The 22,241-nt window shown below is 55.8% G+C and overlaps 1 protein-coding gene across 5 annotated transcripts; it reads right to left on the bottom strand.

Annotated features, from left to right (window-relative positions):
• Positions 1–146: 146 nt before the first annotated feature.
• PLEKHG6 (pleckstrin homology and RhoGEF domain containing G6) lies at positions 147–18,308 on the bottom strand. Of its 5 annotated transcripts, none has more exons than XM_070618951.1 (16): positions 17,270–18,308; positions 15,063–15,292; positions 13,636–13,791; positions 12,905–13,069; positions 12,483–12,578; positions 12,176–12,226; positions 11,747–11,896; positions 10,731–10,841; positions 10,429–10,578; positions 10,073–10,210; positions 9,669–9,788; positions 9,148–9,280; positions 8,919–9,034; positions 1,978–2,123; positions 580–1,278; positions 147–375 (listed from the first exon to the last, which is right to left on the bottom strand). In XM_070618951.1, exons 2-16 carry the CDS (start codon positions 15,198–15,200, stop codon positions 366–368), a joined length of 2,379 nt encoding a protein of 792 aa, XP_070475052.1. In that variant the 5' UTR covers positions 15,201–15,292; positions 17,270–18,308; the 3' UTR covers positions 147–365. The 5 variants fall into 5 exon arrangements, with proteins under 5 accessions (XP_070475052.1, XP_070475054.1, XP_070475051.1 ...); XM_070618953.1 differs by having other exon boundaries at positions 15,063–15,268; positions 17,270–17,949; XM_070618950.1 differs by lacking the exon at positions 17,270–18,308 and adding an exon at positions 16,745–16,882.
• Between the last annotated feature and the right edge of the window lie 3,933 nt (positions 18,309–22,241).

The raw sequence follows: 22,241 nt of genomic DNA, 5'->3' as shown, positions 1-22,241 counted from the left end.
GGGTGGGATGGGAAAAGCCCGGAGCTTGGGCGAGGTACCCCACCGCCAGGATGCCAGTGGACAGAGGAGTAGCCTGTGCTCACTCTGTGACCCCCCACCCCCATTCTCTTTCTTCCCACTCTCATGTAGTGATGACTGGGCAGTCGTTTTTATGTACAACTTTATGTGGGGCTCCCGTGTGTTTATGGTACATAAATGTACTGCTCCTGATCCCCAAGTCCTCTGAGCAGGAAGGGCAGGGTGCCTGGGCCAGGCTTCTCCGTGGGAAGTGTGGTCCTTGAGGTAGAGTCCAGGGGTGGGGTGGTGACCAGCACTCTTGGGGAGAGATTTCCTCCAGGAGAAATGCCAAAGGTCCTGAGTGGTCCTCACACTTCTCTGAGAAGAAAGGAGGTGGGTGTTAGATAAAGTCAGAAGTGGGGTGCAGGTGAGGCTCAGGGCCCTTCCCTGCCAAGGCCCTGCTCCGGTACCACCCTCCTTCTCTATGAGCTCCTCCCCACTGACCTCCTACTCTAGGACCCCTCCCCTCCATGCTAGCCTTCCCCTCGGCTCCCTCCCATGCCACCTCCCCTTCACACTTACGATGTGGACAGCGGGGTGTCCAGCTGTATGATGTGGGAGCCACGCATCCTCTGCAGTTGGATCCGCGTCAGCTTCCGAGGCCTGCTGTCCCCAGGCTCAGGGACGCCCTCAATCCTTTGGCTGGCCAGTTCCTCCCGAATCTCTCTGAGCATGTCTTCAGCCCGGAGAGGGCGGTGGGAGGGGGTGCGGCCAGGTCCTAGGAAGAGGGACCCCTCTTCTTCCTCATCTCCTGAGGACTCCCAGGGGCTTTCCCCAGCAGAGTCAGCGTGGGTCGGGGAGGTGGGGAGCTGCCCCCGAAGTCGGGCCCTATGCAAGGTTTCCACTACCACGTTCCCTCCCACTGAGGTCCCATCTTCTTCCTCAGACCAGGTCGGTGGGTCTCCCCTGGGAAGACTGCCTCTTCTTTGGATACCTTCCTCCGGCAGTTCAGGGGCACTTCGGCGTTGAGGAGCTTGGGGGTTAGAAGGCCGGGGGCGCAGAGGAACATCTCGGAGGTCCATGGTGGAGAAAGTGAGGCGAGGGTCCCGCCGGAAGGCCCGCGAGCGTAGTCGGCTCAGTGGGGAGCGGGACCCCTCGGGGGAGCCTGGGATCAGAGTGCCATAGCCAGAGTCTGAGGTATCATCTGGTCCCGAGGGAGTGTCTTCATCCGTGTCTTCTGTCACCACCAGGTGGGGGATGATGGTCGAGATCCCAGGAGTCCTACAATCAATAGTGAATGGTAGGAGTCAGATTCTGAGGGGTCAAGTTCAAGTCCAGGAAGTCTCCCTTGATCGCTCCATCCAGAAATGGCCCCTCCTCCAAATTTATTTTGGTCTCACCTTTCTCTTGCCCTGAGGTTGTTTTTCTCATCTCGCTGGCTAGACTGGAAGCTCCGCTAAGGCATTTAAGCCATAGCCCCTGGTCCAGGACCTTGTATCAAGGAGGCGCTCAGGTGTTTCCTGAGGGGCTCCTGAGCTCCCCTGAGGTTACCTTCAGTGGATCTGTCGTCTCCTTCACCATGCTGCCAAACAGCTGAGTTATTCTGGGTGACCCCCTCACGCTCTCTGCAGATTTGGACTAGCTGAACCCTGCAGCTGCGACGTTGTGCAAATCCATACTGGCCTTCACTCTCCATCCCTGGCCTGGGAAGCCTGCTCCTCTCAGGGAGTTCATGCCACTTGTGCCTGTTTGCCTCGCCCTGTGCCATCCCTAGGCTGGCTGACCCCCTAGGCTGTCCCATGCGGCCCTTCGCACGGCTGGTGCCAACCTGTTCTACTCTGAGCTGTAGCCGGGTCCCTCACTCTATTCCCAATCCCCTTACAAGGTGGACTGCCATTTCTCAGCCTTGTGGGTTCCACTTCTTTCCCTCCCTGACTGCACCCCCCACCTTGGGAGCCCTGTAGTCGCTGTGGGTCTTACCTCCCCTCTGCGCTGCTCTGAGAGCCCTCCAGCGAGGGTGTGGAGGGCCTGGTGCCCAGGGACTCCCGGTCCTGGTCCCGATAGAGGGCCAGGAGCTCCCTCTTCTGTTGGACGTACTCCTCTGCCTTCAGCTTTTGCAGGGTGACCTGGGGTGGCGATACGTTTCATTAAGAGCTCTCATTTATTGAGCACTTGCTGTATGCCAGGCACCACGCTAGGTGCTTTACATACATTATCTTGTTTAATCTTCACAACCACCCTGTGAGGCAGATATTATTTTTCACTCCTTTACTACTGAGAAATGGAGGCTGAGGTTAGGTAACTGCTGAGGTCATGCAGTAAGAAAGTGGGGTGAGGCAGGATTTGCACTCTGAGCCGGTCCTGGGGGTGGGTGGGTGAATAGAGGGCCCCTTTTCCTACCCGTACAGTTCTTCCTGCTTCTTATGCCCCTTTGGTAAGCTCTCTATCCTGTCTGTCTCCTCTTTCAGGAAGCCCTCCCTGATTGGTGGTGATGGTGGTATAAGTGCCGGGCCCTCAGGTTACTCTTTTTCCTACCACCAGGGTGGGCAGAGGCAGGCCCTGTTCTGGGCTGAGGACTCTGCTGTCCTTCAGAGATGAAAGCAGGATCATCTCAAGAATGAAGAGGATACATTATACAGTCATGTGTCGCTTAACAACAGGGGCACGTTCTGAGAAACGTGTCGTTAGGTGATTTCGTAGTTGTGCGAACATAATAGAGTGTGCTTCCACAAACCTAGATGGTATCGCCTACTATACACCTGGGCTATATGGTACTAATCTTACGGGACTGCAGTCATATGTGCGGCCCATCGTTGACTGAAACATCGTTATGCGGCACATGACTATTTTCTATCTTTCTCCCTCAACATTTTCATATTAGCGCCATCAGAATAAAATGGTGACATCTGAGAAGTGGTTTACAAAGCACCCCCACACGCACAGGGTCATTTGATACACACCGTGGGAAGCATGGCTGTTAGCCCATTTTACAGATGGAAAACAAGAGATGAAGGGACTTGCTCAAGGTGGCACAGGGTGAGAGAAGCACACCTGGGACTGGGCTTTTTGCTGTGAGTCCTAGTTCAGCACTATTTTTCAAGGGCAGCTTCAAAGGGCAAAGTGTTACTAAAGGACAGCGTTCGCGGGGGTGGGGAAGGCAGCAGAACCTGAGAAGACTCAGGTCCAAGGTGGGGCTCGGCAAAAGGGAGGTGGCGGCTGCTGTGGGCAGGCTGATAACAGAACGCACTGGAGTGGCCGTATCATTGTTAAAATATTGAAGTCCTTCCGTGCTGGTAAGCAGAGGGCTGCTGTGGGAGCCTCCGCCTCCCTTTGCCCCGGACGACCCCGCCCCCAAGATCCAGCAGCTAGAGGGAGAGCAGCTGGCTCAGCAGGGGACCTAGGACCCTCCCCCCAGCTCCCCGCAAAGCTCCGCTCGGATTGATTTGATGTCCATGTCATACTGGTTATTAAATATTTTGAATATCTCCCCAGCTTGAGGTCTAATGAACCAGCAACTCTTGGGCACCTGGACCTTCCCAAAGCCTGTCCAGAAATACAGGAGGGTAGCTGGGTCAGGACAAGAGACGTGGAGAAATGGATGAACAGGGATAGGAAAGTGACATCAAGCTTGTATTTCCCATTCTCCTTCCCCTGGCTCTGCAGTCAGCCTGGTGAGTGACAAAGCAGTGCAAAGATGCTTAGCAGTCTCATCAGACTGGGTTCCCTGGGCCAGAGCAAGGGGCGATGGGGCCTAGGGGCAGGAAACCAGCATGGGCCAGGTCCTGTGATCTGCCCCCTCGTCCTGTCCCCAGGCCTCATCTACCAGCTGCGCAGGAGGAGTGTGGGGGAGGAAGAGGAGACAGGAGGGCGGGAGAGGCCAGGGCGGGACTGGGGCAGCCTGCCTGTCCTGCTGAGATGTAGTGCCCTTTTCCCCACATGACCCAAGTTCAAGTTTGTGTTTGGGATATCCAGGATACAGACGGTGTGTGGAAGAAAAGAACTGGAAGGAAGTGGGGGTTGTCTGTAAAGAATATCCAATACCAGCATCTCTGCTAAACTTGCCTCTGGCCCCACCCAGGGAAGCAGCAGAGAGGTGGGAGACCTCAGGTACCAGGGGCCGGGGCTGTCTGAAGTGCCCCCAGCCACCCCAAAGCCTCCCCAACAACCCTGGGAGGGTTTTCTCAGCTTGGGTAAGAGGAGAGACGTGTTGGGGGCAGGGTGGGAAAGGAAGAGGAAATTGGTGCCTGAGCCAGAATGTGACACCCCCACAAAGCCGGGAAAAGGAAGGGAGGGCTCCCCTACACGATTCTTCTTCCTCTGCCCTGGTGGAGAACTGAAGCCTTGGGAGGAAATGCCTCCCCTCCCGCTGCCTCTGGAGTGGCTCCCAGATTTACCCACTTTCCTCCCGACGTCCCCACTATGGACGAAAGCCCATCTCTGGAAGGTGCCCACAGACTCTAAGCAGCAGATGTGCAGGCATTCCCCCAGCCAGCATGGGCCACCAGGCCCCACCCTCCAGCCTTTCTGCTAATGAGGACAATAACAAACATTTATGGAGCGCCCATTAAGTGCTGGGCCTGGTGCCAAGCAGCTGACAAATATAATTCTCCCGTCTGTCCTGCATGGTAGTTCCCATCATCGCTGCAATTCCCCAGATGGGGACGGGCTTGGAGAAGTGCAGGAACTCCGCAAGAACACAGATAGCAACTGAGAGATGGGCTGGGGCGCCCTGGGAGCCTGGCTCTTTCCCTCCTTTCGTTTCTTGGCCTCTGTCTCTGACAGCTTTCTGTTCCCGTCACTGGTTCCTTTTCCTCTAGCCGCCCCTAAATATGGGCATTTCCCAAGATTCAGTCTCTCACCCCTTGAGAAGCTCAAGCCCTCGTGGTCAGACCCACGAGGAATAAATCTACATCTACGCTTCTGTAAGGGGGAGAAAAACAGTGTGACCCCTGGGGGCGGCTCTCTCAGGAGACCACTGGACATTCTACAGCCCTCTTCAGTTTATAAACACTGTTGGCAATTGAGAGAAGCAGTCCCCAAGAATGTGGTCTGAGACAATAGCAGGACACACTAATTTCGAGGTTTCAGTGTTCTTTGCCTTGTGAAGGGGGGCCAGAGCTTGTGCCCTGCTTGGCAGCATATCAGAAATGACTTCCTTACCTCTACTAGCCAGGAGGAGGACTACCGGGGGCTACATTAGTTTGCGTAATAAAATACCAACAATTTTTAGTGGTCTCCTGGGGGTTCTAAAGGGAGAAGGTGGGACCGGGGTGTCATCAGGCCACTGGGAACCAAAGGAAGAAGAGAAGGTTCTGACGGTGGGGGTGGTAAAGAAAGGAGGCTGCCTGCCAGTAAGGGCCCCCACCTGCTGTCCTGGGGAGGGGGGGCTCCAGGAACCCCGAGGCTCGTTTCCAGTTTTGTCCTCTGCTCCTCACTTTCCCAGCCTTCAGTGCAACTCGATTAATCACTAAGAGTGATGTCAGTTGCCAGCCAGTCTGGCCTTGCGGACACTGTGTTTGGGCTGGGGAGAGTGGTGTGGAGGGCAGGCCCCTGCCACGCAGAGAGAGGGGACTCTGAGCGGGCCTGAAGCATGGGTCAGCAGATGGGAGACCGCTCTCATCACACCCCCAAGTGGCAGCCCTGCAGGGCTGGAGGATACAAGATTTTCAGGTTCCATCTTTCATCCTTATATCTTTTTTTATGGCAAAAACCTCATTTATCTTTTACTCTCCTAATTCAGAATTTTAAAAAAAAATTTGGTGAGGAAGATTGGCCCTGAGTTAACATCTGTTGCCAATCTTCCTCTTTTGGCTTGAGGAAGATTGCCCCTGAGCTAACATCTGTGCCCATCTTCCTCCACTTTATATGTAGGATGCTACCACAGCACGGCTTGGCTAGCATGGCTTGGCCAGCATGGCTTTGTGATCTGAAACCTCGAACCCTGGGCCACTGAAGTGGAGCGTGCGAACTAAACCACTATGCCACCAGGCCGGCCTCCCAGAATTTTTAATACAGTACTTAAACTGAGACCACGCTCTGGTTTTCCTTTTCTCAGATAAGCTTTCCACATTATGACACAGTATCATAGAAAAGACTGTGGGAAGAATGCTTAAAATTATTTAAACTACAAGACTATTTTCACCCTTTCTCAAAAGTTTCAGAGGCCCTAATATGCTAATGACAAATCATTATTATCTATTCATTAAAGTGAGCCCTATGAGAACCACTAATTTGATTTAAACTCTTTAAAAATAATGAAGTTGCATTCTTTAGAAATAGTCTACACTAACATTTCTTTCCTTGTTCAAATGCCTTTTCTTTTTTTTTAAATTGAGGTGTAGTTGACATATAATACTATATTAGTTTCAGGTGTACAACGTAATGATTTAATATTGGTATGTATTATGAAACGACCACCACAATAAGTCTAGTTAACATCTGTCACCATACATTGTTACAATTTTTTTTCTCTTGTGATGAGAACTTTTAAGATCTACTCCCTTAGCGACTTTCATATTATTAGCAACTATTTCTCAGCTGAGCTCCAGGTCTGCGTTTCCATATTTCCAAAAGCCCCTAGGGTGTCTGCACTGGGCTGTCTCCCACCACCTCATCCCCAAGTGCTTCTGTTGAAAACTAAGTATTACCACCCTAGCCTCCCCTCTCCCAGGAAGCAACAACTAAACAAACGGTTTCTCTTTCCAATAATTTCGTTGCTGTCAGGGGTGCCTTTGCCAAGGCCGTCTCTCCAGCAAGAACCCTGGGAGGCACATCATGTCTGTCCCCACAGACCTGAGTTACCGAGCATTCACCCAGAGCTGGCGCCATGCTCCCTGTTTAATCTGAATGATTCCTTTGAACCTTCCGTACGAGGCAAGGACTGCTATTATGTGCAGCCATTTTCAGGTGGAGAAATGGAAGCTCAGGGAGGCCACATGGCTCACCGTCGCTCAGCAGGGTAGGAAGAGGTAGAAGTGACGTCTGACCCGAGATTTTCGTGCACTCTGTCAGTCTAGGCTGTCAACCACAGTCTCCCTAAGGCTCTTCTTCCCCTTCCTTCTTCTTTCGCCCCTTTCTTCTCCCTTCTTTTTTTTCTTTTCTGCAATGTGTCCCTAAGGCCATGGCACTGAACCTCAGTGTTTCACAGCCACACTCTCGTACAGTAAATCTCCTGCCACCAACCTCTCCCTTCTCAGCCCACCTGTCACTCTGCCACCTGACACTTCAAGACAGAACACAGTGATTTCACCCTGGCATACCCTTGCTCAAGGATCTCTGGTGGCTCTCTCTTGTCAACCCAGTTCAGTTCAGTCTCGTCCAGTCCACACTCTTCGGTAGCTCTTGGGGTCCTGTAGAACCTGGCCTCTCATCACTCGCTCACACAAACCCTTTGCTCCAGACTCAGACAGACATGGTCACTGTCCCCAAATAAATCCAACCCAGTTGCCACCTTGAGTCTTCTGCTCATGGTCTTCCCCATCCTTAAAAGTCCAACTCAAACCTCCGCTCTCCTCTGGCCATTCGGCTTCTGTAGTGGTTCGAACAGTGGCCCCAGAAAGACGTGTCCAGGTCCTAACCCTGAGAACCTGTGAGCGTGACCTTATTTGGATAAAGGGTCTTTCCAGAGACCCTAAGTTAAGGATCCTAAGTTAAGGATCTCAAGATGAGCTCCTGCTGGATTTGGGCGGGCTCTAAATCTAATGACTGAGGTCTTCATAAGAGTCAGGACAGAGCGATTTGGACACAGAGACACACAGAGAGGAAGGCGACGTGGGGACAGAGGCAGAGGGGAGTGATGTTGCCACCGCTAAGGGACACCTGGAGCTACCAGAAGCTGCAAGAGGCAATGACAGATTCTCCTCCAAGGCTTTAGAGCCTTGGAGAGGAAGTGCGGCCCTGCCGACACCTTGATTTCCAGCTTCTGGCCTCCAGACTGGGAGAGAATAAGTTTCTGTTGATTTAAGCCCCACTTAGAGGGAACCACTACAGCTCCACTCGCATCTCTCTTCTTCTGAAGTCCTCTAGCTTTTATCACGTACATCTGCCCACGTCACTCCCTGGTTAAACACCTTCACTGGCTCTGTGTCATCTGTAGGACAAAGTTCAAGTTCCTTGAGATGGGCACGATCTGGTGGCGCCTACCTCCCAGCCTCTCTGCTGCTACGCGTGCCCTTCTGCTTTATGCCCGCCCTTCTGCTTTATGCCCTAGAGATACAAGCTACTAGGCCGGGGATTCTCTCAACGGACGCAACTGGTTCATATTTCTGACCTTTGCACAGTCTGCTTCTCCATTTGGAATACCTTTCCCGCCCACTCTTGTTGATGTACTCGTAGATATCCCGCAGAAGGTGCTCAGACAATAGCTCTTCTGTGAAGGCTTCGCCGCGTACCCTCCCTCTGCACTGTGCCCTTCCAACCAAGCCACCAGACAGAGTGAATTACTCTCTTCTTGGTCCTAGTTCCTTTCTGTGTACATGTTTCTATGATTTCTCTTATTATTATTATTCTATTATTTCTATTATTTGTATACTCGTTTGTCCAGCTAGGCTGCAGCGCACATTCCTTGAGGGCGGGAATGGTGTTCTATTCTTTTCTGATTCCCTAGCACCTAGCCAGTGCCTGCACCCAGCAAGGGCTCTGTTAATGTCTGTTGAATGGAACTTCAAGTGTAGAAGTTAATTGTTTCAGGGTATAATTGTTTAGGGGATGCTGTCTGGGGCTGTCCCAGGGACTAGCACAGTAGCTGGCCAGGCTTTCTTCTGCAGATGGTCAAGGCTGCGTCTCTCTCTTGAGGGCACGCCTAGGGGCTGGAGGTCTGAACCTGCATCCACCTCAGCCTCTCCTCCTCTTCCCCTCTTGTGCTCCCGTTTCTGAGCTCCGAGGGCCCCGACCGTTCCTCCCTATGCCTGGTTTTCACATACCTGGGCCTGCTGCGTCTTCTCCAGCCACCGGGCACGGTCTGCAGGACTGGGACAATGCATAGTGAGGGCAGTGGAGACACACTGGAATTCAGTGAGGTGGATCACCAGGAAGCTGTCTGGGTGGAGAAGGCCTGCTTCAAGGGCCGGACCTTATTTGGTCGCCATCCCGACTTCCCCCTCCCTTTGCCAAGAGGAAAGGAGAAGGGAAGGGGCCCCGCAGGAGACATACTAGGGTCTCGGAGGGGTTGGCACACAAGCTTCTCCAGCATGAGTGGGGGGCGGATGACCTTGGCTTTGTCTGCTTTGCGGTGGGGCTTGGTCACCAGGAGCATGTCGGAGAAGAGGAACAGGTACACGTCCAGCTGGGGTCGTGCGTAGGAGAAAGAGACAAGGGTCAGCTGGAGCAGGGGGAAGGGCTGGACAGGGATGGGGGCTCATGCGCGGGTGTGAATTGCATGGGTGCACACGTGCACAGGGACAAGCACAGAACTGTGGGAGGCTAGAGCTGGAAGGGGTGTCGATTTGGCCCCATCTCTCGCTTTAAAGGCAGAGAAAGTGGCTGACTCAGGGACATGCATACAACCAGAGCTTAGCTGGAACCATGTCCTCTTCCCAGTAGACACACAGACACACACACCCCTCTTCTCCCATTTCCCGCTTTTCTGACTCTTATCCTGTCTCCATCATCTCCCTGTTCTTTCTCTGCAGTCCATCTCCCATCTTCTCCGCTCCTCCCCACAGCTCTCTCACCTTCCCTTCTCGCCCCTCCTTCACCCGCACGGGTCCTTCCAGCAACAGCTGCCTGGTGTGCTCGGGAGCAACCCCCAGCATGGGTGACGTCAGGTCCAGGGTGGAGAATGGACGCAGGTTCTGAGCGATATAGAGAGGAGAGGATCAGGGGCTGGGTGGGGCTTGTCTCTACCTCTCAGCTAAGGTGGTTCTTGGTTCTGTCACCAGCCCCTTCTCTTCCTGGTCCTTCCTGTCTTGGACGGAGAGGAAGCATCCCAGTGCCTCCTCCTCACCCTTTTGAACTCCGCCCCTTGAACGCTCACACACCCTCTGTGGTGCCTCTGCCCCCTCCCCCGCAGGCCTCTGCTTCACCCGTTTGCTTGGGGACCTTGCTTCCGGGGCCCCTTCCCTGTGCCCTCTCTCACCTTCTCCACCTCCTCACTGGACGGCTCCAGCACCTCGTATGGCCCAATGCGTTGGGCTGCAGCCACCAAACTCTCCTGCTCTTCGCCCTGGCGGACCTGCTTATTGATGTGTCGCAGGAATGACTCCACAGCTGCAATCTAGGTGAAGGCAGGTGGGTGGAAGGAGGGACAGCTTAGTTCCTCACCCTGTCCATCCCACCCCATCACTGGCAGCCACAGCATTCCAACACAGACTGGCCAGTCAGTGCCACATGGTCACATGCATATGAAGAACGAGACCCTCAAGGGTTCATGGATATCAGTTCCCACGCACCAGCCCCCAACTCCCAAGGGTACTGGTCCACCAGGCCCCCTACCATGGCGTGCAGGGCCTCTTGGGCTCGTGCCTCGGGGCTCCTCTTGAGCACAGCCTGGAGCAGCAGCGGGTACTTGGTGATGCGCTGGTGGGGCTTGATGAGCAAGTCACCCAGGGTCTGCCTCCCCGAGCGCTTGTGCTTCTCACACCACTGCCAGGGAATGTGGGCAGGGGGTCAGGGGTCTGCAGGATCCCTCCTGACCCACCCTAGTGATGAACTCAGCCTTGGACCCAGCTGGAGACCAGGGATGACCTGGTTGTGTAAGGACCCCCCGCTTCCCTAGGCACCCCGCTCGCTCCTACCTGCACGAAGGCATTGAAGAGCGGGTTATTGTCTTGCTGCTCCCGGGCGTAAGCCATGGTCTGCTTCACTCGCAGGCAGTACTGGATGTAGGGCTGAAACCGCTGGCTGAACTGGAGGAACAGATATGGGGGGAGGGGAGCAGGCAGGGGGAGAATGTCATGAGATACAGGCTCCAGCTGCAGAATGTGGAGAGCAGGGCGGGCCGAGAGCCTCTCAGACCCTTAGTCCAGCTCTTGCCAATCCCGACCTCCCGTGACGGCTCTTCCCCATGACTTCCAGCCCCCTCTCTCCGGATTCCAAGGAGCACTGGAGGCTCTGAGAGGCCCACCCACAGCCCCTGCTGTGCCCTGCTGCTCTGGACTCACTCCCACCGTCAATAATTCAGCTGGAACGTTTTCAGGACACTGCAGATCCCATTTCACCCCAATGGTGGGGTGGTGACCTGAGGCTTGCCTAGAAGCTCTGTTCCTGTGGAAGGGGCCACTTAAGGCTCCCAGGAGATTGTCCCCCTACCTTTCTACCCCATTCCAACTCAGCAAGGCCCACGTTTTCCTGGGTGGGTAAAGCTGGAAGAAAGTCTGGTGCTAGGCTTCTTGCTTTCTCTTATCACACTTCTCCACGCTCTGGGTGCCCCTGTGGCCTGTACACCCTCCTCCCAGCCCGCTAAGGCATGCCTCGCTCAGGCCCCATTCTTGCTTTCTGCTGTTTGTCAAAGGATCTCTGTTCAAGAAGTAAGATTTTATAGCGGCTAAGAGCTTAGGTATAGCCCTTTCCTGAAATAGCTGCACTTTCATTTCACAAGGTGCTCAGAAGCCTGAAGAGCCTTTGGGACAGAGGCCATACTTGTGGAATGAAGGGCAGGAGGTACGGTGATCTTGTGGGGGAGGGGCTGTGCCCTTGGACCCCCTCGAGTCACGGAAGGATTCCAGGCGAATGGGCATGCCCTGCACACAGGAACTCCTTCGGGCTTTCCCAGTCTCGCCCCATCTAGACACAGCCCTCCACCATGGCTCACCATCAGAAAGCCATTTTGCAGGCTGATAGGGTCCAGAGGCCGGCCTGAGGCTCGAGTCTCCCCCAGGGTAGGCCCCAGCACCTCTTCCCAAAAGCTGTGGTGGGCTCGAATCAGGCTGGGGACGTTTCCAAACAGGGTCTCAGCTGACACCTGGAGGAGGGAGCAGAACTTGGCCACATGCCTCGGCAGGTCACCATCAGGCAGTACTGGTCATGGACAAGCAAGACAGCTAAGCTTGGAGAGTGGTGGTCGGGTAGGACCTGCTGTCTGCTTGGAGCAGGAAGGGGAGTAGGGAAGGCAGGGGTGTCCTAGAAAACGGGGCAGTGGAAATGCGGACTGGGTGGCCTGGAGAGCTCTCTGTGACCCCACCCCAACTCCCCGGGCTCCGAGCTGGGATGTACCAGGCTCCCCTCCTGAGCGCCCACTCACTTCGTTCAGCAGTCCCACTCGCTGCAAGTTCAGCAAACCGGCGGCCAGGAGCTGGATGTAGGGGGAGATAATGGGCTCAGCTCTTGGGACCCCAGCCCAGCCCTTCAAGGCATCCCCACCCCCAGCTTCAGTGCCGCTAACCTCTCTCCCAAGATCCCCAGGGCTCTAATCAGGGGCATCTCTCGGTATCCTGTGGCTCCATCCCCCAACAACCCTGCCCTTCTGGTCTGGGAGAATGGGGATAATGCCGGGGGGGTAGACGGGCAAACGGCTGGGGTGGGGCCAGTGCTGGGGCTGAGGGGCTCACATCCGTCATGATCTTGAGCTTTCGCACGTAGACCAGCTCGGTGGTCAGGAGCTCCCACAGTGCTTCCTGCTGGTGGCACAGCTCCCGGCTCATCTCCTGGGGCCGGGAGAGGGCTGGTTCAGTTGGGATACGATGACAAGAACAGCAGCTAGCGTTCCTTAAATACTACTGGCTCTCCTTCATAGACGACCTTTTTAATCCTCAAACAGGTCCTCCAGTGTGTAGGGGTCTCATTCCCACTTTACAGATGAAGCGACCGGGGCTCCGAGAGCTATGCTGTCTTGACTAAGATCTCACTACCAGGATTTGAACTCAGAGCAAGATGTCTCCAAACGCTTTCCTCACATGACCCCACTTCCTGAGGGCTTTCCCTGTGTCTGTAACACCACCGGGACGGGACAGAGACCGAGTTACAGGCCCACCTTGTGCCCAGGCACCAGCTCCTTCCAGGACTTCTCGATGGTCAGGCCTGTGTCGCCACCCTCTCCTATCTCCCAGCGCCGCCGGTCCTCAGGGGGCAGGCGGGGCATCCCAAACATGCTGAATGTGTGCAGCCTCACCTCCAGCTCGTGGGCCCTGGTGACTTCCTGGGGAGCCAAGAAGGGGATCAGTCCTGTCACATCCTGGGCACCCAGCCCACCTGGCCCAAGAGGGCTGTGTATGTGTGTGTGTGTGTGTGCCTGTCTATCTGGGAGGTGGCAAGCAGCATTGAGTGTGAGTGGGGACATGGAGGCCTGGGGCACAGGGATCAACCTCGGCTGGGATTACTGGGGAAAGGGCGTTGCTGGAAAATGGATGGAAAGGCACCTTGGTCTGCAGAAAGTTCCGTGGACAGAGGGGCCTGACCTGGGCTCCCTGACCAGAAAGGTGCCTTCCAGAGGTTTCCCGAGATAGAACCCTTCAGAGGGACTTCCAGGTGGAGACCAGAACAGTCTCAGGGAACCAGTGGTCTCAGGCAACATTTTCACATTTGCCCATAAAACGGACATCTTTATGAGGCCACACAGCTTAGAGATGCATCCCTGAGGGGGTCTCTAGACAGAGCTGACTGTGGTTTCTTGGAGGGGCTGCCCATGATCTCGGCTCGGATCCTCTGTGGAGGATGTCACAGCGCAGGCTGTGAGTGTGGGGAGGAGAGGATAGGGACCATTACCTTGAGCTTGGGGGAGTGAGGTGGGCCAACTGCAAAGTGGACTCCATGCCTCTTCTCGGACTCCTGTTCTCGCAACCGCATGGGAGACAAGCCTCGGGCTTGGCCGGAACCCTTGGCAAAGGGGACATAGTCTTGGAGGCGCCGGCGACCGAGATCCTGGGGAGGAGTAGGGAAAGTTCTGGGGGTGCCTTCTTTCCCCCAGAAGTTCCAGAGAGGTAGAGGGGGCCTGGCTTGGCTCCAGATGGTGTCCCCCACCGCTGCAAGCTGGGCTGGCTCACCTCTCCCCTCAAACCAGTTTGGTGTGAGCCACTCCTGCCCTGAGTCACAGCGGCTGCTGCCAGAGAGGCCTAGGGAGTTGGGCAGAGACGGGCCAACCTGGCTCCCCAAGTGGGCCCGGGGGCAGAAGTAGGGCCCTCCTCCGGAGCAGCAGCACAGGCACACACACGCCTGGGCTGTGGCGTGTACCCCTAGTGTCTGTCCGCTCGCACGTGTGCTCCCTGTACCACGGGCTTGCACATGCAACGCACGGTGCACACTGCCCTCTGGGTCCCTCACATCTTCCCGTGTCTGTGAACAGCCTCCCTTGCATGTGGGGATGATGACACACACATGTGCAGCCTCCTCCCCAGGGGGATTCAGCCTGTGTCCTATCCAGTGGGAGTGGCTGCCCTTCTGTGTGAGAAGTTGAGGCCACGGCCACAAGTCTCTTCCCGGGCAGGCCTGGTCACATTCCTTGACCTGCCTGTGGCCTGACTTACCCACATACTTCCCAGTCTCCCTTCCCGCCCTCAGCCTGGGAGAGTCCCCAGCTGTCCTCCCTGTCTCCCCAGTGCCAAATCCTCCTCCAGTAAGGCAGGGGATACCCCCAGCCGGAAGCAGAACTGTTCTCAAGGTGGAGGGAAGCCTGAAGTCTGAGAGAAAGACCGCGGGGCCTCCACACTCTTTTCGTTGGTCAGCACTGGAGGTGGGCCAGGAGGGTGGAGTTGGGGTGCAGCCCCACACCCCTCCCCTACCTTGTAGAGTAGGGACACCCTGAACCTTTGCTCTTCCTCCAGCCCTGACTCAGAGGGAGGCAATTCTCAGACCCCACAGGCTCCTCCCAAGTAGAGGCGGGAGTCTGGGAGGTGCTAACCCAGGGCTTGGTGACCTCTCCGAGCTCCATGCCTCGGACTTGTCTCACAGCACCTCTCTGAGGACCTGGCTTCTCCTGGCTCTCTGCCTTGCCTGCCCCAGCTGTCTGGGATGGGTGCAGACTCTTGGGAGCCTGGCCTAGCCCTGGCCTCCTCTCCCTCACAACCCAGGAAAGAAGCCAGGGGTGAGGGACAGGAATAGAGCAGCCCACGAACCTGCAAGGGGACAAAGACTTGAAAGCTGAGTGTCATCGTTCTTGCCCCCCCAGGTCACTTTTAGGCGTAGCCTGGACTCACCAGCACGAGGCCTCCTCGGGGATAGAGACCGCCAGCAGCATTCTGGGCAGAGGCCCGATGCCGGCCCCCATAAGCCTCAATGCGGGAGGCCACGAGTCCTTGGAGGGGACCTTCATCTGGAGGATGAAAGGTCTGCATCCCTTTTCGCCTGGGTCACCTCCAAAGCGTCATAACTCTGATGTCCAGAAGAGAGGGGTCCCTTGAGGCTGCAAAGAGAAAATAAAGAGGGGCTGGCCCCATGGCCGAGTGGTTAAGTTCGCGCGCTCCGCTGCAGGCGGCCCAGTGTTTCGTTGGTTCGAATCCTGGGCGCGGACATGGCACTGCTCATCAGACCACGCTGAGGCAGCGTCCCACATGCCACAACTAGAAGAACCCACAACGAAGAATACACAACTATGTACCGGGGGGCTTTGGGGAGAAAAAGGAAAAAATAAAATCTTTCAAAAAAAAAAAAAAAAAAGAGAAAATAAAGAGATGGAAGGGCCAGTCTTGATCAGGGAGTGGCACTAGGCTTGGAGACCAAAGCAGTGGGGATGGGAAGGGAAAGAGGATGGAGTGGGAGAAGAGAGGGCCAAGGGCTTGGTCTCTTGTTGGAAGAGCGTGGCTGCGTCAGCTATGACTTGGTGGGGTGGGGTATGCCCCCACATGCTGAGTAGAAAGGCCCTTGGAGCTACACCTCCTCCCACACATGTGCGCCTATTTGGGGTGCGAGCTCCCAGGCTGGCCTCGTAGGATGCTGTAGTCCAAAGAGTCGCCGAGAGCAAGGGTCACGGACAGGTCTCCAGCTTCCTGGATGCTCCCAGGTGGGAGGGTTCCCCTTGCACCTAGTTACACCCTCTCCTTCCCTATATGGGGGCGCGGGGGGGGGGGGCAAGCCACAGGGAGGCCTGGGGTGGGGGCGTGGGGTGGCTGGAGACTGCCACCTGTTTTTGTACAGGCTGCAAGCTAAGAATGCTTTTTACATGTTTAGTTGAAAAAGATCAAAGGAAGAATAACATTTTACAACACACGAAAATTATATGAAATTCACATTTCAGTGTCCATAAATACAGTTTTATTGGAATGCAGCCACATTTACTTATTTACAATTGTTTATGACTGCTTTCCTGCTAGTTGTGACGGAGACAGCACAGGCTTCAAAGTCTAAAGTAGTTACCATTGGCCCCTTTCCTGATAAGTTTGCCAGCCCCTTCCCTGGACCCTCATGGCCACAGACAAGGAGGCGAAGGAGGGCCAGTTGTCAGCCCGCTTCCTTAGAGACACCAAGGGGAAGCGGGCTGTGTCGTCTTCCCCTGCCTCTGGAAAACCTCCACGGAGCGGGCAGCCAGGTGTGGGGCTCCATCCTTCCCCTAACCCTGGATAGAGGAACCACCCCCTGAGTGGGCAGGGCCTGGAGAGGAGAGGCCTCCTAAACAGACGCTGGGCCCCTCCCGGTGGGCCCGAGGCCCCTGCCCAGCCCTCCTCTTAGGGTTTCTCTGATTTGTGAGCAGCAGAGGAAGACGTTCACGGCCTCCCAGGCCCCCTCCCCAAAATCTTCTCTCCAAGGGCTCTGTCTTCCTTTCCCTCTTCCTACCCACGGTCCTTTTTGAGCTTTGACTCCCTTCCTCTCTCGCCCCGCGCCCCCCGCCCCCTACCCGCCCCGCCCCGTCCCGTCCCGTCCGCCCGGCCCTCCTGCCGCTCACCTGGGCGCGCAGGTGTCCCGGCGCCCGCGGCCCGCGCTGCCCGCCCCGGCCCGCGGGGCTCCCGGCGGCCGCCGGCTCCCGCAGCGATGCCAGCCCGGCTGCCGGCCTGGGTCTGGGATCGAGCGGCCCGCACGACCCAGGCAGCGCAGGACCGGGCGGGGAGGGAAGGTGGCGGGAGAGGGGCGGGGACGCGGGCTGGCGCCGCCCTCTCACCGCCGGCACCCGACCGGCCGCTCCGCGCGGACGTCTTTGCGGCCCTGGGGACCCAGGGGCCCCTGCCGGGGACGCGGCCACCATCCTCCCCGAGCAAGGAGAGCGCACTTCTCGGGACCCCCTCCCCGTATTTCTTTCGACCCCGAACTCACCACCCAGCCGGTCCGGGCGGAAGGGCTGGGACCGCCTGGCGCCCTCCCCTCCTGGCCAGACCCCCGCGAGGCACCAGAGCAATAAGGCGCAAATGCGGGGCTGGGCGCCGCCGCAAGAAGCGGCGGCGGTAAGGACCGAGAGATTGGGGCAGATGCTCACCTCGCTTTCTGTGTGCAGTGAGTGGCCGGCTATTCCCTCCTCCCCTTGCCTATCTTCCTCCTTCGACCAGGCAGGGGAGCGGGACTGCCAGCAGAAGGGGCACGGGGGCCCAGGGACCCCTCGAGGCGCTCACACTACTCTCTGGCCGCGGAGTCCAAAGTGTGACCCTTATCTCTCCCTTGCTTGCCCTGGCCATCTAGTGGAAGGCTGGACTTTGCCTTTGCTCCATGGATGGCTCCCGGTGCCAGGCTGAGGCCTGATCCAACACTTCTCCCATTACCTAGGACGGGCGGTGGGAGGACAGGGGTATCAGATGGGGGCACCCTCACCCTTCACTGGCAAACGGGCATACTCCGGGCTTCACAAGGGCACTCCCAGCACCGACGGGGGCTGCTAAAATAGACACTGTTCAAGGAAGGCACTTGCTGGGCGTTCCATGAAGGGACCGCATTTTCACATCCCCAAATCATGACACGTCATCCAACAGAAACGCTAGACATTGGGAATAAGAAGTGTCCGTGGGTGTGCGGTCCTTAAAATCTTATCGTGAAGAAGCCAAAGACCCTGTAGTGGGGGTGGGGCAGGTCTGAGCGCCCTCCCCTCCTGTGGTCTGCCCAGGGCATATCAACTACGCCGAGCTTGATACAACTCCTGACATTGGTAGAGCTTCTGAAATTTACAAACACTTGCAAAGCATAATCTCATTGCTCTCCGCGGGAGAGGATCTCCATTCTCTCCTGTCTGGCGTATTAACCTCATAAATGATCTGAAGTATTGTAGTCCTTGCTCCGGCTCCAGGGACTCTGTTTCGTTGGGAGAGGAATGGTTATCATTTGATGGTTTCTGATTTTGTCTGCCCTCCTTGTGTCTGCCCTCCAGTGTTCTCTTTTTCTGAGCTGGCATTATGTGATTGCTCTGTTGCTTCAGAAGAGTTCTTTGTACCTCTAGCTCCCTGCATCCTACCTCCTGCTTCCTGCCTCCCCGTTGACTGGGATCAGTGTTAGGGAGAGAAGTTGAGGGAGGCAGGAACTGTTGTGGTGAGAGGCACTTTCCTCCTCCCACTGACAGGGTGTGTGTCTGTGTGGGTGAGTGTATGAGAGAGAGCAGAGCTCCAGGGATGACAACAGCAGGCATGAGGGAGAGTGGGCTAATAAACCAGGACATTGTGATTACTGCCTGTGTTAAATGACACCCCAGAGAGAGCTGGTGCCAAGGGCCCCTAGCTTCTCCTCCCAGTGTCTCCCAGAAAGAGGTGAAAGGAGGAGTAAGAAGGAAATTGAAATTGAGAGAATACCAGCGACAAGCCTGGACTTAGAGCCTCTGGGGTGAACTGACTAGACTGGCCCAGTGGCCACGAGGAGAGTTAACCCTTTCATTCCCCTCAAGGCTGAGATACAATCTCCAGCCGCCAGTGCCCGAGGACCTGTCTTCAGCCTCCCTGGGAGGAGAGGTTCCCAGGGAAAGCTGGAGTCTGAAAGCTGGAGTCTATAAGCTGGAGGTGTGGCCTGGTGTGCGGGGACCAGGGAGGGCATTGCTTCTGTGCTCTCCTTGTTCTGTTCTGGTCTCGTTGTCAGAGTGTTACTCTCATAGCCTCCGTTTTCCCTAGCCCCTTCCATGCTGTGGAGAGGAGACACTTTCCCCAGGCTGAGAGGGGACACAGCTCCAGGAGCTGAATGAAGCCTGACGAGTTGGGAGGCCAGGGGGCTGGCCTCTGCTGAGAGGCACCTCGGAGCACCTGGCCTGTGGCCCAGAGAGGGACACCTGGATACTTGTCTTTCTTCCTGGCTGGCCCTGGACTTTCCTCACATCTCTAGCTTGAGTCCTCTCCCTCCCCCATGCCTCAGTTTCTCCCCTGGTGCAGGCACCCCTCATCAGGCCCCCAGCTTGTCTGTCCAAGGTAGGAGCTCTGTGGATCAAAAGCCTCTGTCCGATACAGCATGAGAGTAACCTTCTGGGGCTGACACAGGGAGCCCCAAGTCCCTTCTCCCCTCCCTCACAGGCAAGAAGGTCAGGGAGCCTAACTCAAGCCCTGAGCTCTGCCCAGCCCACACCTCTCAGGGCAGGAGGCCATCTGGGTTAATGAGGTGCTAGCAGGTTCTAGCAACAGGAGGCAGCTGATGGGGGTGTGTCCTCCTTGCCCCCGGAGTCGGAGATGTGGGAAAGTTGCGGGCTGGATCTGGGAGGCACCAGGTCATGTGAGGCAGAGAAAACCAGGAGGCCAGGCCACTGGGCACAGCTGCCAGTGCCTTAGACCAGAACTGGTGCCCTTCCTCCCTTTTCTTCTTTCCTCCTCCCTCCCTCCCTTCCTTCCCTGCTTATTGGCAGTGTTCATCTGTGCAACGTACTAGGAGTATACAGAATATGTATTCCTAGTATGAGGAATAGTCCTAATCCTACTGTAACGGATTGTGTGTGACTTCTGGGAGATTACAGACGAACGGGGAGACAGACAGACTAAAGGTGAGCAGAACACTGATATATGTTGTACATGGAAGGGATGAACCAGGAGCTGTGGGAACACTTTGGGGGGACTAATAACAATATAAGGAAACCAGGGACGGCTTCATAGAGGAGGTGAACTCTGTGTTGGGACTTTAAGGATGGGTAGGGGTTTGTTGGGCAGAGAAGGAGGGAAGGGAATTTCTGGAGGAGGGAACAGCATGAGCAAAGACAAAAAGATGTATTTAAAAAGAAAGGAGGAAAAGGCAGCCTTTCCCAAAGACCTCCTGAGAGTCTGCCCCGAGGGCTTCCTGAGGACATCCCACCCTCCCAGCAGCCAGTCCCCGGGTAGGGGCCTAGGATGACAAACTGTCTTCCTGGCATTTAAGGGCTTCCCAGTATGACCCCAAATGTACTTCCTACCTTCAGCTGCTTCTCTCCTCCTCCACCCCTGGCCACGGCCACTCTCTGAACCTGCCTCGGCTGCCCTGATTCCATGCCTTTGCTTAGGCCCCTCCCCTCAGCTGGCAGAGCGTGTCTGACCCTTGTCCTCCCATCGCCACTTCCACCTCCCTCACGGTCCTTCATGAGGACTGCCGCCTTCAGGAGACTTCTGATGATCCCCAACCAGAGTGGTCACTTTCTGCTTTCCACTGCCTGGGTCACTGTGTTTCTTCAAAAGGCGCCACTCGTTTTTTTCTTTTTGAGGAAGATTAGCCCTGAGCTAACTACTGCCAGTCCTCCTGTTTTTTGCTGAGGAAGTCTGGCCCTGAGCTAACATCGTGCCCATCTTCCTCTACTTTATATGTGGGACGCCTACCACAGTATGGCTTGCCAAGCGGTGCCATGTCCACACCCGGGATCTAAACCGGCGAACCCTGGGCCGTCAAGAAGAGGAACGTGCGAACTTAACCACTGCGCCACCGGGCCGGCCCCTAAAAGCCGCCACTCTTATTCTTCCCACTACTGCTGCTGTCTGCGTAGATGCCCCTGTCCCTCACCAGACTCAGGATCCTTGAGGGCAGGGACCAGCCCCTAGCGTAGGGGCTGTAACAAGACCGGCATCCAGTGATTGTGGAAGTGAACCGCATCGACTTGCTCGTGGACCCAGATAGAATCGACCTGTAGGCAGACTCGCCTCCTCGGTCATCTCTCCACCCCTGCCCAAAGGAGCAGCCTTTGGTTTTAGATACCCGAAATTCTTCCGGAACGTCAGTTTGGCCTTCCTGGTTCATCACTGTCGTTTTGGCATTTCCTTGGTGCTCCTTCTAAAGGCTCCTGACCCCTCGGGACAAACACGCCACTTCAGTTTGCGCCACTTCTGATGGATTGGTAGTGGTTCTCCTAGAATATCATGATGAGAAGGATTCTGTAGACGACAGGGGGCTGCTCAGAAGAAAGAGCATTAAGATGGCTTAGCAATGTCTGCCTTGCGGGAGGAAGGGCTCCTCTGCCTTAATGTGAAGAGGTAGTTTGTTGAATGCTTTTCCTACATTAAGCCAAGACTGAGAGTGTGGGCTTTTGCCTCTGGCGGACGCTCAGGGAAGGTGAGGAGAAGAGTAGCCGAGGGCTCCAAAGGTAGGTCGCCCTTCTTGGGATTTCCTAGGGCGGACCTTGGATGTTTGAATGTCCAGGTCTGTGCTCTGACCATGCCCCCTCCTGCTCCTGACATGATCAGTCACCAGAGGGACTGTGGAATCTTAGCCAGACCATGGGGCTTCACGGCTCAGGATCCCTGGCAGCTTCCTTAGCACGGGAAGCTAAGGTGACTTCTCTCTCCTCCTAGGCAGCTCAGGCCTTCAAGAATGGCAAGACCGAATCAAACGTGAATAATCTCTGGAGGTGTTTTATTTCATGTCTCTCTAACTTTGCCCCATGGCCCCTGGGGACCATGGTCTCCCTTAGTGACATCCCTTGGAAATGCAATTGGATTTGACTCAGTTGTGGGGGCCGGGTGTGGACAGACCCCCAGGCCCTGGCTTGTCCCAGTTCAACGGGAGCCATGTGGTCTTGCAACCGAACACTCCTCCCCACCCAGGAATGCTGCTAATGTCCTTGGCAGATGTCCCTTCTATTGCCTGATAACCTCCAGCAATGCTGTTCCCAGAGTCTGTGCCTTCGTTCAAGTGGCTCTGATCAGTGAGATAATGGTCACTCCCTTCAAGCCCTCTTGCTCCAAGTAGTCATTTGACGTCCTTCCTCAGACCTGTGTTGACACTGGGCCTCCACCTCAGCCTGGGTCTCAGCCTGAGCACACGTAGTTAAGAAATTTAAGGCTCCAGGTTAGTCCTTGTAAATGTTTTCAAAACTAGAACAGCCATGCCCACCCACTGTGGTCAACTTCTACTCCCTCTGTGGCCTTTGTCACTTAGTCCAGGGTCACAGCCAGCCCTTGCAGGTGGCACATGTATTTTGAGGCTCATTTGCCCAGGGTGACTGACTGTCTGGGCCCCCTCATTATGACACATGGCACCCAGCCCAGGAAGATGGGCAGACGTTTTACTCTGAGAGTAGACGCTAGTGCAACAGTCCT

The sequence above is a fragment of the Equus przewalskii genome, chromosome 5 (genome assembly GCF_037783145.1).
Source record: "Equus przewalskii isolate Varuska chromosome 5, EquPr2, whole genome shotgun sequence".
In the NCBI taxonomy this organism is placed as follows: Eukaryota; Metazoa; Chordata; class Mammalia; order Perissodactyla; family Equidae; genus Equus; species Equus przewalskii.
The sequence above is the reverse complement of the archived record's forward strand: the minus strand, read 5'-3'. Positions and strand labels throughout refer to the sequence as shown.